Genomic DNA, 22,748 nt, shown 5'->3' with positions numbered 1-22,748 from the left:
GCTGATGAAGGTTACAAAACGGTAAATCGCGGTGCCTGGAATATTGTATGTGTGAATGACAAACACATCTTGGGTACCCGTCATTACATTACACATAGAAAATGTGTGTTGTGAGGGCACTTTATACATATATAAAACAAAAATAGCGCGTTATAACGAGGCGTCGGTCCAGAAGGTCGTACAGGCTGATGACGATTGCTTGCAACACATACACCCGGAGAAAATTAAAGTACCTACCTGTCTTTACGTTCAGGTATCTCCTGCTTATCGTTAAGATAGCTACCACATATACTGGTTACATTTTGATAATAACTGAGATATCACTTTCCCCACTAAGAAGTTTTCAAGGTGATCGAAGCCATATCTTATGCTGAAATTGGACGGAAGGTAGTACTGGAACGGTTACACCTTGTAACTAGAGATCGACTTCGGTTTCCCTATTTCTGAGGGTATGGCACTATTTATTAAAGGAGTAAGTTTCGGAAGAATATATCAGCGGGCATGCGTGGAATTAAAAGGAAAGAAAACACCTATTGTGTAAAAATGATTAAATGGGCAAAATGGTAGACTCCATTTAACTTATAATTTGTTCCAGTATTTGTGACTACAGAGCCGGAGACACGTGAAGATCCGGGTTAGAATTGATCTTCACGAAATCCGACTTTTGCAAACAGTATATTTGGGCAAATAACAATATAAAAATTGGAAACAAATCTATAATATATGAACACTACTTAAAAGCAAATGTAAAATTAATAAATGACGTAATAAGTATGATGAATCCTTTCACTAGTTTAAAGAGATGTATAGAGTAGAGACAAATTTCTTAGAATATGCGGGAATATTTTCTTCAATAAAACAATTTTCAAAACAAGAAGCTACGATACTGACAAAGCAAAAACATTTACCCTTTATTCCCCCGAATGTAAACATACTCTATGGAAATAAGAAAGGCTGCAATATTTTCTACACAACGCTACTAACAAGGTTAAATCTATTCCAACTTTAGAAAACGACCTTCATCACAATTTTCCACCTGACTTATGGAATACCTATCATTTTATACCATTTAGAGCTTTTCATAACACTAAGGAAATGGTTTCAATATCGTATTGTCCACAGACCAATAAAGTCCTATACACCTATAATCTAATAGAATCACCACTGTGTACGTTTTGCAAGGCTGAAAAAGAAACCATTGTTCATTTGATGTTTGAATGCAGATACATAAATAGGCTGTGGCAAGACCTTTTAAATTGGATTGAAGATAAAACAGACACTACTTTAAACCTGGATCCGAAAACAGTCCTTTTGGGCTTTCATGAAAAACGTAACGATGTTCTGAACTTGATATTTATCATAACAAAGGAATATATATATTCCAGAAAACTAGCAAATATACGTCCAACCCTTGAAAGTCTCAAAGCCAAATTAAACCACAGTTACAATCTCCATGAATACAATGCATACACTGTATGCAAATATAGCAAGTTCACGACTTCCTGGTCATCATGCCACAACATATTTACATAATCTATTCGATCTCACTTATCGTGCTTGTTTTCATTGTGCTGAATAGTGTTGTGCATGAAGGATATAACTGTACCAATGCGAAAAAGAAATAAAATGAAAAAATGAAAAAAAGAAGATTTGCTCTTCAGCAACCCATGCTTGCCGTACGAGGCGACTATCGGGTGGTCAGGCTCGCTGACTTGGTTGACACATGTCATTGTATCCCAATTGCGTAGATCAATGCTCATGCTGTTGATCACTGGATTGTCTGATCCCAACTTGAATATTTACAGACCGCCGCCATATAGCTGGAATATTGGTGAGTGCGGCGTTAAACAACAACCAACAACCAACAACCAACCAACATAGACGGATCCCGTACACCCATCAATATATGGAACACCCTGATCAAAACGACAGAAAAAATTTACATTCACAAAACTTTTTATTCACAAAAGAACACAGTCAAGACATCATGAGTTTGGTGTCCACGCACCTAAGGTTTTCTGAAGTATTCAAGTACATCAAGTACATCAAGTACATCAAATAATCAAATATCACTCTTCATTAGTTTTCAGTGAAAAATGTACATCTCTGAACACGGTACTGCCATTAGACTTGCAGTGCAGCGATGTCATAGCATTGTGACGTCATCAGGTTTTTGACGGCATAGTATTGTGAGTCATGTAAGTGATGAAGTCAGGGCATTGTACAAAATCTGCTGTCAAAACGATATCACCTGGGAGATATCGTTTGATCTCACACAAGCAATATCTTCTGTGGAACACTGTTTTGGATGATAAAGAATATATCCACCTGATGGAGATCATTGTCTAGTCTGTGAAATACGGAGCCAAGCTGAGTTTACTAAGTCACCCAGGGAACTACAATGACGTCTTATGAGATGAATAATGTTAATCAGGATCACTCATGCTACAAATGTGTTCATATGACGTCAGATGTGTTGTCCAGGAAAATGTGTCCATGACAATGTGTTCTCTGTGGGCATATGATGACACGTGTAGATCAGCACCTGTACCAATTGGATACTATTCTATATAGTTCCAGTGTTCATCATATCGTGTCCTAAATATGTTCCCCTGGATTGTTTTAAATATGTTCATTGTGGTTGTTCTCTGGCGTAACAAGCATGCAATAACACTCACTCACTCACGTGATAGCATTGCTAAACTCAGTATATCGACTGGACCACTTTCAGGACACATTACGTTGACAAAGGGTAGGACGTCTTTAGGCACCGGATTAGAAAATGTCCCCAGAACTCTGTTGTTCAGAGAGGCGACTCATCTGTTAAGTACACTCGGTGTCTTGGATGATGGCATGTCCCCTAACCCCGATGTCATAGGGCGATGCTCTTTATATCCACCACTGGTTGACTTGCTCAGACCCGATTATCCACATACACCGTCTGATGGCAATCGAAGCTCATGGGATTCGAGTACAGTACTGGGATTTCATCACCATCAGTTCTCGCATTGTCACATTGACACATCTTCATCAGGAATCAACAAAAGCAACACAGAGCGAATGTTGTCACACGAGTCTCGTCAGTGAAACTGATGTTCGTATTGCTTTTCATCAATTCCTTGAACAGGAATAATTTCATGCCGTACGGTCCCGTCCTTCCAAAAGCTCCTCCCATGCTAGAGTCTTATTTGTAGGAACACATCTCCAGGTTACCTCCCTAGGGGGCAGCACAGGTCACTCAGGGTGGCACCCATCACCTTCTTGATGTTCATGAGCATGTCGTGAAGCTCAGCAGTCGACATGTTATTCAGCTCCGTGTCTGTGGCGTAAAGATTCTCCTCTCGCCATTTAGGATTGGGGGTTACCTGAGTGTGAGGTGTCTTCAACTCACTTTGGAGTCTGTGGATTTGCCGAATAAGGAATAACTTGTAGAGACTTATCGTCGTCTTCGGGGACAAGGTGGGTTCCTTTGTGGCGACCTGGTCGTCGTAGCGTCTGTTGTCACTGTCGCTGTGTTGGACGAACAAGGAACCAGAACGCTGAGGTATCACATCTTCCGACGAATGAGGTAACGTGTCTGTACCTAAGAAATGTAATACAGTTTAGTTTTCAGAGTCAGGCAGTGAGATTCAGTCAGTTTAACTTCATTTTTGTCAACAGTCAGGAGATGTTACGTCGTGCTTCAAACATTGCATTGAATAGTTTTGTAATATATGCAGATTTAGGGCAATTTGTTACAGAAAGAACCAAACACTTTGAATAAAAATTATACATAAATATGAAAATATATTTTTTTTAAAAACCAGGAATGATTTATGCAGCTTTTGCTCCATAAATAGCATGGATCCGGATTTATTAATAGAAGGTGACACTTAAAACAAATAAAAATTTCAGAATAAACCAGATTATATCCAGACACAAGATTAAATAATGAAATTCTGCAATGACTTATAACTATGAGGGTTTATTTTAAGTTTCTGAGGCTAAGACTCACCATTGTTAAGTTCCACATTTGCTTTGATGGGTGAGGAAGACGCGTCCCCACAAAGAAAAATTAAAGCAATCGCCAAGAGATGGACAGTGGTCATCTTGTCTGAGGGAAGCAAGCAACAGAGAGAGAGAGAGATAAGAAACCGTCACCTTTCACAGGACTGTGAGAGTTTCACTTTATATGGAGCATTGTATAAACAGGTTCACCAATCAAATCCAAGTATCAAATCGAGGATGTTCTAATGTTGAAGTCCACAAGTACAACCCGAAGCAATAAAAAGTACCACTTGCGACTGATGGTGGTGATGGGTTTGGCTGTGTGTATGGTACCAAGCAGAACGCCCGTTGTTGGACACATTATGTATTCTGCTGTGTAACTGCTAATTTTGATCACTGAGAAAAAGGGGAGTGGGGTATATCTATCGTTAAAGCGTGAGCACACCAAAGGTTCGGGTTCGATTCCAACGTAAGTGTAAAGTAATGTAAAGCCAATGTCTGGTGACCTCCGTGATGCTGTGGTTTTACTGGAGTATTACTAAATATCAAAATTCTGTAAAAAGTTAATTTGCTGAACAACTGAAGGTTTGGCGTGGTAAATATGAATTAGGGGACAAGCAAACCAGCGATTGACGACCCAAGGAACCATTGTGTCCCCCTCCCTATCCCAGTCTGTACCCAGGTTGTTTGGGAACAGGAAAGTGACCTCTATACCTAGTGGGTCGGTGGGGTAGCCTAATGGTTAAAGCGTTCGCTCGTCACGCCAAACACCCGGGTTCGATTCTCCACATGGATACAATGTGTGAAGCTCATTTCTAGTGTTCCCCGCCGTGATATTGCTGCAATATTGCTAAAAGCGGCGTAAACCCATATTCACTCACTCACTTAACGCTTTCACCCAGAAATAACCCGCACCCCGTGATATCACTCAAATACTGAAAAAGCCATTACACTCTAAGCATTTATAAGTTTGGTTTCATTGTACATTCAAGTTGATGTTAATTTCCCAATGCGGTGATGACTGTCCCACATACAGGCCGAGTTGTACTCGTTGTACAGTTGTATAGCCGAATCGGGTTGTGTCCAGCTTCAAGATGCCGAATGATCTTATGTCCCTTCTTCGTATCATTTACATTTGTCTGTCGAATGTGTCCGGTTATCTCGAACTCATTGGGCAGCCCAAGTATCCATATTAGAAATAAAACGATAACCCAAAACGCAGCAGGAATTAAGAGTGAGTTAGTGAATGTATCAGTCGAGTCTATGATTGTCTATTAAGCGTAGCAAAAAAACAAGAGAAGTTTTCATGTAATGACCTCTAATGACATAATGTCTGGTTTTCCGAAATCACCCTCTAAGGTACGTTCTGCTCGCTAGTGAGTGAGTTTAGTTTTACGCCGCACTCAGCAATATTCCAGCTATATGGCGCGGCGGTCTGTAAATAATCGAGTCTGGACCAGACAATCCAGTGATCAACATCATGAGCATCGATCAAAGCAGTTGGGAACCGATGACATGTGTCAACCAAGTCAGCGAGTCTGACCACCCGATCCCGTTAGTCGCCTCTTACGACAAGCATGGGTTACTGAAGATCAATACTCACTCAGACCTTCACGAGTCTGGTCGTTAGTAGCTTGATGGGAAATATATGCCTATCATTACCGTCACTGTTTTTGTCCTACCCTGTACTGTATATCTACGCAATATTTACGATAATACTTATCAATGTTGTCCCACTGACCTGTCAGGTATAAACAGTGCTCTGATACTAATTCATGTTCAGGGATACGCAGATTGATCTGCTTGCCCTGAAACATGAATATATAGCACCAAAATGTTGATAACTTCAGATAATGAGTACATCAGTGTATTTTGTGTCAGAAGGGGCGTGATTGTGTAGCCAACTGGTTAAAGCTGTCGCTCCACACGCTAATGACGTGGGTTCGATTCCCCACATGGGTGCAATATGTAAGCCAACATCTGGTGTTTCCCGCCGTTATATAGCTGGATTATTGCTGACGCCATACTCTTTCCGCCATACTCACTCACTCACTTACTTTTCTGGATAGTGTGTTTTCCCAGAAAGCAGAAGATCGTGGTTCGAACGCCTCTGGCGTCATACCAAGAAGTTAAAAGCTGGTATTTTATATTACCAAATGTAGATGGGCAAGGAGTCGTGTAAGCGTGGCATTCATGTTAAACTGTGGTATGGCAACCAACTGGCTAGCGTATCATGAGCAAATTAATTAATTATTTATGACTCAGTGCCAAACAGTGATGATACAAGGTGTTCGTGAGTACGTCAGCACATCCGACACCGATTATAAACACATGCAAAGGCTGAGAAATTGTTCACCTAAAAACATGGTAAAAACCAAACTAGCACATTACATTTTGTCACTGAATGTTTGTAAAAAAAACGGCCAGACTCCAGACAACATGTACATAAGTGCAACTGCACAAGTGTCAATACAAGTGTAAATACAAGTGTCAATACAAGTGTCAATACAAGTGTAAATAAAAGTGTAAATACAAGTGTAAATAGAAGTGACAAAACCCTTCCCACATCCATTGGAAATCTCAGTTAAAAAACGTCGACTGTGCATGTGTTTATCAATCACTATCAAATAGGTGTTCACGAAAACGTGACTGTATCCTTCTTCACTGGTAACACCCGTCATAAGCACATGCAGAGATAGGTCACTGACGGGAAGGAGGGTACCGGTCAAAAGATTGAGAAACTGCTTCGGACATATTTTTATTAATATAATCTACTTATATATTAAGTGCAAGTCACGGATGCGTCAAATCAGGAAATGTCCTCCAGAAGAACATCTTTCAGCATCTGGCGTTGTTAGAAATCACGTTGCTGATTGTTTCATATCTCGAGTGACAGTAAGGAGAAGCAATATCCAGGTGGTTGCAACACGCGTTCGTCGATTACCCAATATGGAGGTGCCTACATTTGCAGGCCGTGTAAAACAAACGCGTCAAGTGTAAGGTGAAGGTCAACGTTGAAAGATTACTAAAGGTAACCACCGATAGCTGATTTCCTTCTGTATTTGTAAACAAAACGTCAAAGCAATAGACTTGTCCTCGACAGCCTTGCAAAGGGCTATGAAGCTGTCAGATTCAAAAACCTGTTTAGGGAGAAACTTGGATTCGAGCCTCGATCACAGGTGCTTTAAACGGCACCGTGACCCGGTGACCCGTGCCTCTTCTACTATCAGTAGATGTCCAGTAGTTTCTTTGTCTGTAGTTTAGATTTATTTTTGATATTAGATAATGTATATTCCAACAAGCAATATCTTAAAAAAAACTCGACTTGGAACATATGGACATGCCATCTTTGAGAGGTAATATAGTAATTGTTGCAATTCTGCCAAACAAAGTTTCCAGAAAAGAGTAATACATGCTCACTGCAATGGTGTCGGCCAAACAAGTGAGTGAATAAGTATGGTTTTATGCCGCTTTTAGCAATATTCCAGCAATATCACTGTGGGGGACACTGGAAATGGTCTTCACACATTGTACCCATGTGGGGAATCGAACCCGGGTTTTCGGCGTGACGAGCGAACGCTTGTACCACTAAGCTACCCCACTACCAGAAAGATAGTACATGCTTATTGTAATTGTGAAGGCCAAAAGAAGGGTAGTGCATGTTTAATGCGATTGTGCCGCCCCCCAAAAAGGGTAGTGTATGCTTAATGCAATCGTGCCGGAAAAAAGAATGGTAGTGTATGCTCATTGCAACAGTGCCGGCCCAAAGAAAAGTAATACATCCTCACTGCAATTGTGCAAGTCGAAAGACGAATAGTACATGCTGATTGAAATGATAAGTAGAAGATGATTGTAATTGTTATTGTTGATTATGTTTGGCTTTACCAATGACCTTGGTGTAGACATGACGTCGCATCGTCTAGGTCAGCAGGTAGGTCAATGGACTACCATGGTCAGCTATAGTTTGGCATGAAATGCATGTGGACCCGTTTTTTTGTAAATATCTCTTCATCCAATGACCCAATCGATCTCAAGCTGTGCAAGTGGATGTTTTGTCAGACAACCTAATCACATTGTAAATCACCGATTTTATGCATTTGTATTAAAGAATCTGTCTATGTAACTGTCAACAAAATATACAGCAGAACGCAGACGGCTTGCAGAGGGAGGGAGCCAATGACCTGTAACAGCGGCAGTGTTTGGTCATAAAAGTCAACGTTCGTCAATGTAGGTCAGCTATGCACGTGACAGGTATGAAGAGGTGTCACAGGTCGTGAATTGGGTAAGGTGGGTGCCAACTGTTAACCATCATACGGAGTTTGTTTCTCTGAGTTGTTCAAAATTAACCACAAAACCCATTAGTGAGAATTATTCTGTAGGTTAAAATCTTTAAATTTGTAATGTTAATGTCATATTTTGTTTATGCAGTACCTAAGTGGAAATGCATTTAAAGAACACAGAAAGAATATTTACACTAAATCATTAATCGGACCACCTATGGTTAGAACTCAACAACTGTTATAGCCCCGTTCCCTCGGACACACATACACCCATTGAAGAAAAGATAGAATGAAGACAAAAGTGTTATGTTTTGATGTCGTTCACATTCCAAATTAAGCAATGCATTTCTAATAGCTTTAAGCATATAGATAGTTAATATTTATATTTTCATGATAATTTGATGTAAAATGAGTGTTTCATGTTACACTATAAGTCGTTGGAATTAGTCAGTGCTGTCATTGTTAAAAGAAGTTATATTTCTTTGAGCATATCTGGCTGGATACTATGATTATCTGTAAATATAATAACAGAATTAAACTTCATCAAGTTCACTCCATTCTTCCACAGAGGAGTCATCAGTGTCCAGACGAATGACAACTGGATTAACTGTTTGATCCTTCAAGCCATCTTTGAGCCAGTACTCTTTCTCCACCTTCTTGACATGTTCAACATTTTTTAGAAGACAGGCAATTTCAAGTCCGAGTGGGTTCAACCCTGTCTGATCATTACAATCAGGATCAGGGTGTCCCACAAGGCAGTATTTTGTCTGTCACACTGTTTAGCATCAAGATAAATAGTTTATCAACGGTTCTAAATGATTCAATTGATGGATCATTATTTGTGGATGATTTCAATATTTCTTGTCGTGGTAAAATATGCATACTATTGAACGGCAACTGCAGTTATGTTTAAACAAAATAGATAAATGGAGTCTTGAAAACAGCTATAAATTTTCTCAATCAAAAACTAATTGTATACATTTTTGTAGAAAATATAAGCCTCATAAGGACCCAAACTATCTTTAAATGGCACTCCCATCAAAGTTGTAAAGGAGGCCAAATTCTTGGGCCTAATTTTCGATTCCCATTTAACATTCCTGCCACATATTAAATTCCTTAAAGCTAAATGCCTGAAGGCACTCGATTTGTTAAAGGTTGTCTCCAATTCAAAGTGGGGAGTGGATCAAACTACCCTCTTTCACTTATATAGATCATTGGTGCGATCTAAACTTGATTACGGCTCCATCGTATATGGCGGAGCCTGCAAAAGCAACCTTAAACTTCTTGATTCTGTTCACCACCAAGGTCTAAGACTTTGTCTTGGATCATTTAGAACCTCTCCAGTTGATAGTCTCTATGTCGAGGCAGATGAGCCTTCTCTTACCAAACGCCGTATAAAATTATCTTTACAATATATTACCAAACTATATTCTAACGAGTCTAATCCTGCATTTAACTGTGTCTTCAATTCTCTTTATGAGGATTCATACAACAAAAAGCCTTCTCTTGTTCCGCCTCTTTGGCTAAGATTTAAACCATTCATTTCTGCTGCCGGCATTGAGTTGGCAAATATAGCTCCTTCCCATCGTCTTTCTTCTCCTCCTTGGCAACTGGTCAGGCCTGAAGTTGACCTAACTCTGACAAAGTTTAAGAAATCTGAAACTAATGAATTACAATATAAACAAGAATATAATCAATTTAAAAATAAATATAATACATACAAATCCTTATTTAAGATGGGTCCAAGGATGGTGGCGCGGTGGCATGTGCCACTGTCACTGGATCCCGAACCATATCTTCTCGACTACCAAATAACAGCTCTATTTTCACAGCAGAAGCTAACGCCATATTAACAGCTCTTAAATATATTAATAAACACCGTAAATATAAACAATACATAATCTTTTCCGATTCTCTTTCGTGTCTTCAGGCTATTGAAAATCTTTCTTGTAAACATCCACCTTTATTAGACATTATTGAATTATATAATGAACTTGCTACTGGCCAATACGACATCGCCTTTTGTTGGTTACCCAGCCACGTTGGCATTTCTGGGAATACAATGGCCGATCTTGCTGCCAAGGCAGCACTCAACAAGTCTGTGACACCACTTCTCCCTTACTCTGATTACAAATCTTGCATTAGAACTTACATCCGTGATCTGATGCAAAAGAAGTGGGACACCTAAGTAGGCATTAACAAATTACATGAAATAAAACCCTATATTGGTTACACTTACCTGGGTTGTCAGTCCAGATTTGAAGAGGTCATCATGCGACGATGTCGCATTGGCCATTCAAGATATACTCATGTATATCTATTGAAAGGCGAGGATCCTCCGTTTTGTATCCCTTGTGATGAGAGAGTCACTGTCAAGAATATCTTGCTTGACTGTGTTGAATTCTCCATCATAAGGGATAAATATTTCAATATCAAAACAGTAAAGGACCTTTTTAATAATGTTAATTATCATTTAATCATTGGTTTTTTAAAAGAGATAGATTTGTTAAATGAATTTTGATATATGTTTTGTAAATAGATAAAGTTTTATAATTGGTAGTTCAGATTATCAGCTTAGATTGTTAGTGGCTGTACCCTCAAAGGGGGTTGAAGCATTGTAAAATTATTGTCCTCCTGAGAGGGTACGCAAGTCCCAACACATTTAAAGTAAATTTAAACTTGCCACTTTTTTAATCGTAGAATATGTGTGCTTTTACTTTATGGCTAGATTTGTCTTCAATCACCAATGGCTGAAGGGATGGTGTAAATCCAGCTAGGGTCCATGCAGGTAGCCGAGGTACTGTAAGTCCCGATGGTCCCTAGTATGGTGATCTACATTCGGTTGTTGGTGATCTATAGCCCGTTTTTATTTTGTACTGTCTATAGTGATTTCATTTTACGATAGCGTACTAGTCTTAAATGTATATAGCTGTGATACTCTAGTATTTTACTGTCCTTCGATGACAGGTTTTTACGTTATACATTTATTGCTTTGAATATTGATATAAACTGTTCTGGGCACGATATGGCTGCAATATTGCCGATGTGACGTTAAATGTTAACTCACTCACTCACTCACTTAAACCACATTACACAATATTACAATCGTTTCCTTCAAGCCTGTGTTCAATACATTTCAAATTTCTAGTAAAACTAGATTAACTTTGCAACAAATATTAAACAGACCTGATGTAAATATACTACGTTTAACATCTATATATCTGCTAATGTTTAGCCTAAGATCTTCTTAATATAATTTTGGTCACGTGACAACGACTGTATGCCTTACAATACAATTGTACTATGGGCCATGTGGCCTAAATTACGGAATGAACTTGACTTGACTTGAATACATTTCAAGTATCTATAACAATCAACAGCAATCATAATAGTATTATCAATCTGTTGTTGGACATAATGTCAATGTTGATTTTAATGCTAGAGCCGTACTGCTGGACGCTACTGGAGTGGATGTCAACTAATTTAAAAGCAGTTTAGAGAAAATACCGCGTTACTGATTTCATTGCCTGTGGTGTCCCCTCATTCTCAGTTCCCGAGGGAGAAAAAACCTAAACAGTCTCCATCTGATACTACCTGGTACCCTTTCACTGCAGCTGCTTGTTGAACAGAGGCATAGTAGGTGTCCCATGCAACATGCTTCAACAGGGGGCACTACCGAGCGCTAGACTATAAACACAGCATCGATAAGTACACAATGGCATTTAGAAAGTGGTCAAATGTAACATGATATATGTGGGATTACATTGTCTCAGTGAAATACACATAACAGTACTCAAATTATGCCAAATATAGCATATGTTACATTTGACCACTTTCTAAATGGCATCGTGTTATAATAGCTTTCGGTCATGGGAGCCGTGGCAACTTACTCTTGTCAGAAGGATACCTGAACCAGACTGGGAGAATTGGTTAGATCACTGACTTGTGTGCTGGCGATTAGGTGCCAGACTCTGAGAAAGGGGTTTCGAATCTCAGACTCAACCCCAAAATTAAGAGAATCAGTACCAAGGTATAGTCCCCAATATAACATATCTTATAGCTTCTCGAACCAAAACGTCTTGTATATTGTTCACATTAATTATGTCAAGTTTCAGTCCGCTGGACCCACAAATGGCACTATAACAGTAGCTATGTAAATTTTATTGAGACTCACTGCTACGTAAATTTAACGGTATGGCATACAGAGTTGTCCCGATGTTTGTCCCAATGTATATATAAACGACAACGACAACCCACTGTCTGTGCTGTCGAATGTGTCCGTGCAATATGAAGTAAAGAATTCATTATGGATCTATTATAATCACACACACGCTCAGTCTTTTTTCTGGATACAATTGTGGGCGGTCAACCGGAAGTAACCGCCATTAGTAATGCTTTGTGCAGGTCAATACCTGGTCATATACTCCACGCAGCGACAGACGATACCTCCATTATGTATGTGCACAGATCAATACACCGTGCAAATATGACAAGATGTGTGGAGAGTTTGGACTTTAATATCCCCTTGAGTGTGAAGTCATTGATCTTTTAGCTAACACCAGCTTACATGTATTCAATTAACAGAGATACTCCGTTGCTCGTGTCCGTCGTTTGCCAGACAACGGTGTGAAAATCCTGGTCGATATGATGCCAAATGTCCAGTTGTCGTTCTACCTTTGCGTTGGCTGAGGATGACGAGTATTATGGAAATATTTGTATAGTCAATATTTTTTGTATAGTCAGGCGATTGTGATATAAAATTTGCACATGAAAACATGTATATGAATGAACTCTACCTTTAATTTTCGATATTCGGTGTACATTTGAGTGGACCTAATACACGCTTTAGAAATAAGATATATAGGCGTTTTCAGCAGTTCATTTCGATATAGTTTGACAGCAATCGTCATTAAGACAATTCCTATGCTTTAATCCCGTTAATCATGTCGTGGTTGTTGTGTATTGCCCCTACACGCATCCCAAAATGTGTTTGTAAACGTGTGTCATAAAAAACGAAAGCGATACATGCAATGTGCATGCAGAAAACGTGTTCCACGTAATGCACGTGCAATGTGTCGGATACATGAGGAGAGACGTGGACTATAAAAAGCCAAACCAAATTCATCATTTTATTACGACATTTACAACGTAAACCAAGATTAAAAGTGCCAAGATTGAATGCTACTGACCGAAATATCTCCAGTAGACGTTTGGAATCAGGGGAGTCCAAGTTTACCGTTGCAAGACACTTCAACGTCCACCACAGCACCATATCTCGATTATGGCATCGATATACCCGCTTCAATTCCACCCAAAATCGTCCCAGAAGTGGAAGTGGTCAGGACCGATTCATCCGGGTGTTTCACCTACGTCACCGAGTTGCTACAGCAACGGACACAACATGACAGGTGCCTGATCTTCGCAGACAGGTGATCATGAGACAGGTGCCTATCTCGCCAATGCAAACGTCATTGTCCTTCCCTGGCCTTCCAAATCGCCTCATCTGAACCCGATCAAGCATCTATGGGACGAACTTGATCGTCCCGTCCGTAAAGGTCTCCATCGTCCTCAGACAATTACAGAACTTGCCAACTTGCTGCAGGAGGAATGGCAAAGAATTCCCCAAGCAAAAAACCGACGACTTGTGCACTCCCTTCCAAGGCGGTATCACCAGGTACTGGCCTGAACGCCCCCTTGTGTCCACACATGTGCAGTGAGTGAGTGAACTGAATTAATGCTGACGATGACAACAATACATATGTTCATCTGTGTGTCGAATTTCCTTCATCTGTGTTCAGGCTAAATCGACTTATGTACACTTAAATACGATAAATACATTTCCACTCTTTTTTTGGCCTATGCGTTTCTTTATTTGAAGAGTGTACATTCTTTTATGGCTAACAACCAAGACAACACTGCTGAAATGATCAGGGGAGATGGGGAAGTGTGGTGGTTAAAGCATTTGATTGTCACACAATAAACCCGGGTTCGACTCACAACATGATTACAGCCTATTATAAATAAAGCTTGAATCTCCCAAAAACCCCGGAAACCAATAACAAGTTTTTGGGACACCCAGTTCAGATTTTTAATCATGTACGTAAGGGGCCGTAAACTCCGAGACTGTCCTCTATTATCCATATGATATTTATGTTTCCAGATGGCAAGCATTTTGCTTGTTTATCATAATGAAGGACGTTTTCCTAATGCTCATGAATATTTCCTTCCATGTAACCACATATTCAATTCAACCACATTTCTAAGTCTACAATGACCCATACACTACCATAGCGTCGTTTCGGAAGTGACGTCACGATATCCAATTGCCACTGAGTCGCCTATAATGAAGAAAGCATTTTATAGCAACAATATAAAGTAACAACAACAATAACAACATATGTGAAGGTGATGACAAGCACCCGTAGTTGTAAAGGGCATGGACACAGTTCAGTGTTCTTCACTAAATATTCTTCGCGCATTCAAGCCATTGATGACGTCACGCTCCCTCTGATGGCGTCAAGTTTGTGGCGTCATCCTTGAGCCGACCAACATCGAAAGTGAGTGAGTGGGTATGGTTTTACGCCGCGTTTAGAAATATTCCAGTAATATCACGACGGGGACACCATAAATGGGTTTCACACATTGAAACCATGTGGAGAATCGAACCCGGGTGTTCGGCGTGATGAGCGAACGCTTTAACCACTAGACTCCCCACCGCCCCCAACATCGAAAGGAAAACCCAGCAACGCCCGACAACGACATCGCGGAGGTAAAACATAAAAGCAACGTGAACGTCGTGGTTCAGGTCCCAGCATGGCGCCAGATGCAATTACTCTGTGACAGAGAAGAAGGCCGATCTGGATCGGATATAAGTGATATGATTTACAAATTGAAGCGCTATCTTTAGCCCGCTTCCCCAGACGCACTGGGCACCGTCTTGCTGTCTCCGTGCGGCAGGAAATTGATTCTATCTGTAAGGACAATAGCAATATGATAAGTCCTTTCAATGTAATTAGAGTATGAAGATGTCTGCAGCCATGCTTAGTGACATGTGGAATAAGGAGGGCAGTTTGATTCCAACAATACAACACTGACTGTTGTCTGTACAGGTACACTACCAGACAAAAGAAGTATACACACATGTCTTCTTGTGGCTGAAACTGATACAAACAAGAACTAGCTGTTCGATGCTAATGTATGTGGTACTGGTATCATTGTTAACGTTTGGTTGGGACATGACGTTTGTAGTGTTTCACGACTGTTTCCGGTAACGTTTCTCTTTCTATGGACCCGTAAAGATCCGTGTTAGAATTGCTCTTCAGTAACCCATGCTTGTCGTCAGAGGCGACTAACGGGATCGGTGGTCAGGTTCGCTGACTTTGTTGACACATGTCATCGTATAGACATCGTATTTGTGTAGATCGATGCTCATGTTGTTGATCACTGGATTGTCTGGTCCATACTCGATTATTGACAGACCGCCGCCATATTGCTGAGTGCGCGTGAAACTAAACTCACTCACTCACTCACTGTTTCTGTGAACGTTTAGATAGCGTTTTTATCAATGTGTATACTTTCTTTTGTCCGGCCGAATACATGTGGGCAATGAAAAGAACTTGATTCTTGGGGACACGGGAAATAGACTACTAATAGTGAGAGAGTGCGTTATGAATTAGATATACCGTGTTTCAATGTGCAGCTGAGTTACCTGTGTATATAACTGTTAAATATAGAATTAAAAATAGACATTGCCTAGTGAGGCATTAAAAGAACAAACAAACAAACAAAATAAAACAATAAAAATAATAGGATGTGAACGGAAATACTGAGTGAAGTAATCGGTGCGAATCTCAGATCCGAATGCATTATCATACTTCCTGACACCTCTAAGGGAAGCAACTCCGTACAGCAAACTGAAGAATATTTTCCCACCCATATGTACCTTATTTCAACACATCCGGGTTTTTTAACAGATGCGAAAAATATCTTCCAATAAAACCCGATGATCCATACAGTATCACATTAACGCCTGGCATCGATTCAAAATAAAAACATCGTTTCTTAATTCCTCCCTTTGTAATAATGTGTTGAAGCAAACACTCAAACGCGCCATGTCGTTTATCAAGATCAGTTTTCCATTTGGATAATATCAAAACATGAGTTTGAAGGCGTCATACAGATAACTACGGACAACAGAGGAACAATATCGAGACTTCAGCCGTAAAACTAAGTCATAATCCCCATTTAACAAGTCAGCCAGCTCAACGAGTACACGAGTATTGCATTGCCTGGGTTTGAAATGGGTTCAGTTGTTATGAAGTGGAACAAATCTGCAGATCGTGGCACAGAAGTCCGTTGTAACAAAGCCAATTAATTCATGACAGAAAACATCAAGCTTGGTCAGCAGAGTGTGAACGGCATTCATTCGGGATTGGTGATTGGCCAGTTTATATGGAACAAATCACTGGAGTATGTAGTTCAGAATAAGGACACTGCAGAAGAAGTTTAGAAGTAGAATTGTTTCTGAAAGTGGCGAAACTCCTTGTTTGGGAAAGTAAGGAGTGAGGTGATTTTAACACATAATTCAGTTATAGCACAGTCTGTCAGCTAGACTAATGCTTAGTCTCTGAATATATAATTTTGATAGTAACAAACAAGCCCATTTAAATTGAAAAGGAGCCCTAGGTAGACCAGAGATTCAGACCCTGAACCTGAGGAAATCTAGAAATGCAGAGAGGGCTTGGAAGTAGGGGAAAATAATGTGGTTCAAAGCCTGAGAGACTGAACTTTGGAGAAAACAGGACGACAAAACCGCTGTATTCGTTAGAAGTCTCTCCTGGTCGGCGGGGTAGCTTAGTGGTTAAAGAGTTATATTGTCACAACCTAAGATACGGGTTATATCCCCACTTGGGAAAATGAATGAATCCCATGTAGGTGTCCCCGCGTGATGTTACTGGAATAATGCTGAAAGCGCCGTAAAACCATACTCACTCACTGCTAAATCAGTGCGTGAACTGTGCTTATGAATCATTATCGAAAATCGATCACATCAGATGTTGTTTGTGATGAAATGAGCGTATCCTGCCCCATCAGTGCCACCAGTCACAACTCCATGCAAAGGCAAGGCAACATGTATGATAAGTCTCGAGACCATATGGTACAAGTAGGGAGTTACATCGAACGTCATTTTGATCACTGATACCTCCTTTGGTTCGGTGGTTAAATGGTCGAAGGAATTATTTGACTGCTTCATGAACTGCCTGTGATTTGATTACGACTCATATGCATGACAAAACACATCCGAAAGTAGAACACAACTGGCGCCTTTTGGGGTGTCCCTTTCTTGCCCATATGTCCTATTCCTGCGTCCTAAACAATTCAGCAGTTCATATATCGTTAAACTTCAGACAATGTTTAGGACAAATGTACTAAGGATTGAGATTTCCCTCATATCAATCCCACGAGCACCGACATAGTGCTGACAAATCACTAAAAATTATTTTCTGGGGTAACAGGGATTCAAACCCACGCTCATAGGGCTTTGACACACCCAAGGGATGCAACTCTGCACAGTGAATTGAGGCACCGTAAACGGCTGAGCCACACTCGCCCGTCACCAGCAGGTTGAAGGAGAAACAGGGCGCTGCTGTACAAAGCAGCCTCAGCTCTATGTCAGTGTCTATGTTACGATACGGACGTTACGATCACCTAAGAGGGTTTTGTACAACGGCACCATGGTTTGTACAGGCACTCACATCCTACTCGAAATTCGACCCCTAGCCTAAAATGTGTGGAGTGAGCGAGTTTAGTTTTACGCCGCTTCTAGCAATATTCCAGTAATATCACGTCGGGGGATACCAGAAATGTGCTTCACACATTGTACCCATATGGGGAATCGAACTCGGGTTTTCAGCGTGACGAGCGAACGCCTTAACCACTAGGCTACCCCACCGCCCCTATAATGAGTGTAATTGACAGTTCAGTTGACTGGGCTGTAACTAGCAGTGATAGTATGCATGGTGCGTTTGTCACGATACCATAGCATGTTATCATGAGACTAAATGACATACATGTATATTTATTGATATCCCCTTTACATTCGTTACACGACACTGTCATTCTACAGTCTCTAAATGATAACCACGCAGGCCATCTGAGTAGCTCTTTATTTTTCTCAAGGAAGCATAGCCAGAACCACCAGCGGCAAGGGGGATAACACAAGGACGTTATATTCCCCATTGATTATTGTATTTCGATCTGTTGTTTAAGTCCAGTGGCATTTATCGAGACATTTTAACTCACTGACGTTCTACAGTATCGAGTGCCATGATTCAATGACTTTGGGAGAATCATAGGAAATGTGTGTTCGTTTACCATGTTTCAGGACACAGTTGGTTTTGATGGAAACATTAATAGTGAAACATAACCATCAACGGTGATGTATAACACTCTAAATATAAGCTATTGTTCATTAAGTGAAATGTTACGCCTGACGTGTTTGAACACTGGGCAGATACTGTGACAATGGCATCGCTTGAACATTTATATAGACACGCCTGAAGAAATTATTTACCGTTATACAACTTGGTGGTACTTCTAGTGTTACAGGTACATTCTGAATGTCCAGATAAAGGTTACCGTTATACGACTTGGTGGTTCTTCTAGGGTTACACGTACATTCTAAATGTTCAGATCAAGGTTACCGTTATACAACTTCGTGGTACTTCTAGTGTTACACATGCATTCTGAATGTTCAGATCAAGGTTACCGTTATACGACTTCGTGATACTTCTAGTGTTACACATGCATTCTGAATGTTCAGATCAAGGTTACCGTTATACAACTTCGTGGTACTTCTAGTGTTACACATGCATTCTGAATGTTCAGATCAAGGTTACCGTTATACAACTTCGTGGTACTTGTAGTGTTACACATGCATTCTGAATGTTCAGATCAAGGTTACCGTTATACAACTTCGTGGTACTTCTAGTGTTACACATGCATTCTGAATGTTCAGATCAAGGTTACCCCAAGCTGAGTCTTTGAACGCCCCCTATATATATATATATATATATATATATATATATATATATATATATACATATATATGACACAAATATATATGTATATATATATATACATACATACATATATATATACATATACATACATACATATATATATACATATATACACACATATATATATGAAGGAGAAGTAGAAGTTAGAATATTCTCCTCAACGTGTCCATGACAAGGAAGAAGTTGACATCCATCAAATTCTTGCCTTTACCCCACGTTCTCACGTTTTAGTAACCTTGTGCTTCGTTTCATATATGCACCACAACATTGCTACTCTTGGGCCCAGGTGATGGAGGCCCAGCGTCTACAACTTCTGTGTTAGCCACCAGCAAGGGTATTGTGCTAACACACCAAGAAACATAATTGGGTGGAAACAGAATTCGAAAACACAATAAATGGTTTTATGTTGCAAAAATGAGCACATAATTGAGCCTTAGAATAATCAGTAATAAGTAATTGCAATAATAATGGAATGGTAATTACAAGAATGTATACCATAGGAGAAGATGGTATTGCCATCATAATCATATGACAGTTGTATAATCATTGTCAGCATGTTATTAAGCGAGTCGATGTTATTATAAACTGTCACGTTACTATAGAAACATAAATGATCATTTGGCGTTAGTATGAGTAGCGGTTCTTACATTTCCACCTGCATTGTGGGACATGGATATGAGGTGACCTAGCCCACATGTGTCCACAGATTTATGTGAAAACCTGTATCAAAAACATTATTTATAACGTATATGAAATGGGAAAACATAGTACATGTGACACCGAGCACACTTTTGTTATTTAACGGGTCACACGAGTTGGTCATGACTTGGTTTAAGATGTCAAACAATGGAAACGCGTGCAACTACGGTTTACATTGCGCAGATCGATGCTCATGCTGTTGATCACTGGATTGTCTGATCAAGACTCGATTATGTACAGAATGCCACCATATAGCTGGAATATTGCTGAGTGCGGCGTAAAACTAAACTCACTCACTCACTCACTCACTCGTTCTCACTGTTGTGTACAGTTTCAAAGACCATACATGGATGTTCGTCTTCTTGTTCACTGACTGACTGACTGAGTTTAGTTTTACGCCGCTTTTAGCAATATTCTTGCAACATCACGGCAGGGGGACACCCGAAATGGGCTTCACACGTTGTACCCATGTGGGGATTCGAACCCGGGTCTTCGGCGTGACGAGCCAACGCTTTAACCATTAGGCTACCCCACAGCCCCTCTTGTTCACTGTTAACTATTGATAACAGTGTGATAGACAAGGTCCTCCCAGTGTGTTGAGGTGTGTCTATGGACCAACATGCCTGCATGTCATGCCACGATACAATTGATATGGAGATTCTTTTAGACATTGTATACCTCTTCACGGAATGAAATCAAGTAAATCAAACAAATTATTTTGTGATATCTTCGTGTAGTTTCTCACCAAATATCACATTTCAGACAGGTAAATAGTTTCTCCTAACATAAATTATGTACAACGCAATAAACACACTCGGCTAAAGCATTCTTCATATCAGTAGACAGACAAGAAACCTTGTACAAATCAATCTGAACTCGCTGAAATGGGCATTTCTGAGATTTGAAAAAAAACTACACGTTCAAGATGAAGCTGAAAATGTCTATTCATCGTTGTAGATAATGTGTGCTGATGGTTAAATGCCCCATATACGTCACAGTGGTTTTAACAACAGCCCAGCATTATCACGGCGGAGGATACCAGGAGTGGGCTTCGCACATTGTCCCAATTTTGGGAATCGAACCCGGGAACCCAGAGCGAAGGCTTAGGCATTATACTACCTGCCATGCCAGTGACGTCACTTCCTGTCATCATACTCACTGACGCCTGTTTGACTAATTACTTTCAAACGATATAGTTCTTCCTATCCTGGTGACACGCCACGTCAAATTCAAGGGTTCGATTCTTCACCACAGTCATTGTTTATGTCCTAAGCCGCGATATTCTGCAATATTGCTAACGCGGTGTAAAGCCATCATCACTCATTTTATCGTCGTCCAACAAGCTCTCCCGCTGTTGTTATTATACGGCATTATCATGGTTCTAACAAATAAAATAATTCTTCTTTCTTACCGGTTTTAAAGTCTTGTACAGGTTTTTATCTGCGATTTAATTACCAAACAGATCTGAAGGGGGTGGTGGGGTAGCCTAGTGGTTAAATCGTTCGCTGGTCACCCCGAAGTACCGGTTTCGATTCTCCACATGGGTACAATGTGTGAAGCCCATTTCCGGTGTCCCCCGCCTTTATGTTGCTGGAATATTGCTAAAAAGCGGCGTAAAATTACTAATGTTAAGCGGCGTAAAACTAAACTCACTTACTCACTCTCTTAAGTATAAACACTTCGCTTTCGTGTATATGTTATTTTCAAACTTATCTCATTGTAACTTTAAAAAATACTACACAACTTTGTTCAATGAAATAGTCATTGCATGTTGTGTAACCCAGTTGAATATGTCGTGTGTTAAGTGTGGTACAACGTATGTCCCAGCTGAATATGTCGTGTGTTAAGTGTGGTACAACGTATGTCCCAGCCGAATATGTCGTGTGTTAAGTGTCGTACAACGTATGTCCCAGTTGAATATGTCGTGTGTTAAGTGTGGTAAAACGTATGTCCCAGCTGAATATGTCGTGTGTTAAGTGTCGTACAACGTATGTCCCAGCTGAATATGTCGTGTGTTAAGTGTGGTACAACGTATGTCCCAGCTGAATATGTCGTGTGTTAAGTGTCGTACAAGGTATGTCCCAGCTGAATATGTCGTGTGTTAAGTGTGGTACAACGTATGTCCCAGCTGATTATGTCGTGTGTTAAGTGTGGTACAACGTATGACCCAGCTGAATATGTCGTGTTTTAAGTGTGGTACAACGTATGTCCCAGTTGAATATGTCGTGTGTTAAGTGTGGTACAACGTATGTCCCAGCTGAATATGTCGTGTGTTAAGTGTGGTACAACGTATGTCCCAGTTGGATATGTCGTGTGTTAAGTGTGGTGTAACGTATTTTGTGTTTCCCTAAAATATCCATTTTCAAATTAGTTTGAATTTGGAGTGATAGAAGAAGATGGTATCGTTGTCCTTTTTATATTATTATTCTACCTGAAGTATTTTAATTCCCTTTTCCCTTTTCCTCTCAGCATATCGCTTATTAATTAGATCAACTACCTTAACAGGTTTCCTTAATAAACAAATCGCCTTCTCAAACATGTTCAACAAAGTGGCCATCACAGCGCATGACATCAAACAGAGACGACTGTCACACAGGCCTCTTCAAACACAACTGTTTGATTTCAATGCCGATACTCCCGGGCAGATACATAGAAAAACAGTTACAATTTATGGATGTAAAAAATGTGAACAAGAAACACA

At 40.1% G+C, this 22,748-nt stretch overlaps 1 protein-coding gene across 1 annotated transcript; it reads right to left on the bottom strand.

Annotated features, from left to right (window-relative positions):
• Nucleotides 1-1,938: 1,938 nt before the first annotated feature.
• LOC124257728 lies at nt 1,939-4,154 on the bottom strand. Its single transcript, XM_046691862.1, has 2 exons — nt 3,995-4,154; nt 1,939-3,583 (listed from the first exon to the last, which is right to left on the bottom strand). The coding sequence occupies exons 1-2, from the start codon at nt 4,086-4,088 to the stop codon at nt 3,210-3,212; spliced, it is 468 nt and encodes a 155-aa protein (XP_046547818.1). The 5' UTR covers nt 4,089-4,154; the 3' UTR covers nt 1,939-3,209.
• Nucleotides 4,155-22,748: the final 18,594 nt, after the last annotated feature.

The sequence above is a fragment of the Haliotis rubra genome, unplaced genomic scaffold, assembly GCF_003918875.1.
Source record: "Haliotis rubra isolate DU_JTF1 unplaced genomic scaffold, ASM391887v1 Scf67, whole genome shotgun sequence".
Taxonomy (NCBI): domain Eukaryota; kingdom Metazoa; phylum Mollusca; class Gastropoda; order Lepetellida; family Haliotidae; genus Haliotis; species Haliotis rubra.
This window is presented reverse-complemented; position numbering and strand designations above follow the sequence as displayed.

What these genes read in the sequence shown, in the direction of transcription:
- LOC124257728 (XM_046691862.1), bottom strand. Translation starts at nt 4,088, where the DNA reads ATGACCACTGTCCATCTCTTGGCGATTGCTTTAATTTTTCTTTGTGGG. An exon ending in AAATGTGGAACTTAACAATG is followed by an intron (nt 3,584 to 3,994) that starts GTGAGTCTTAGC and finishes TACATTTCTTAG; the next exon opens with GTACAGACACGTTACCTCAT.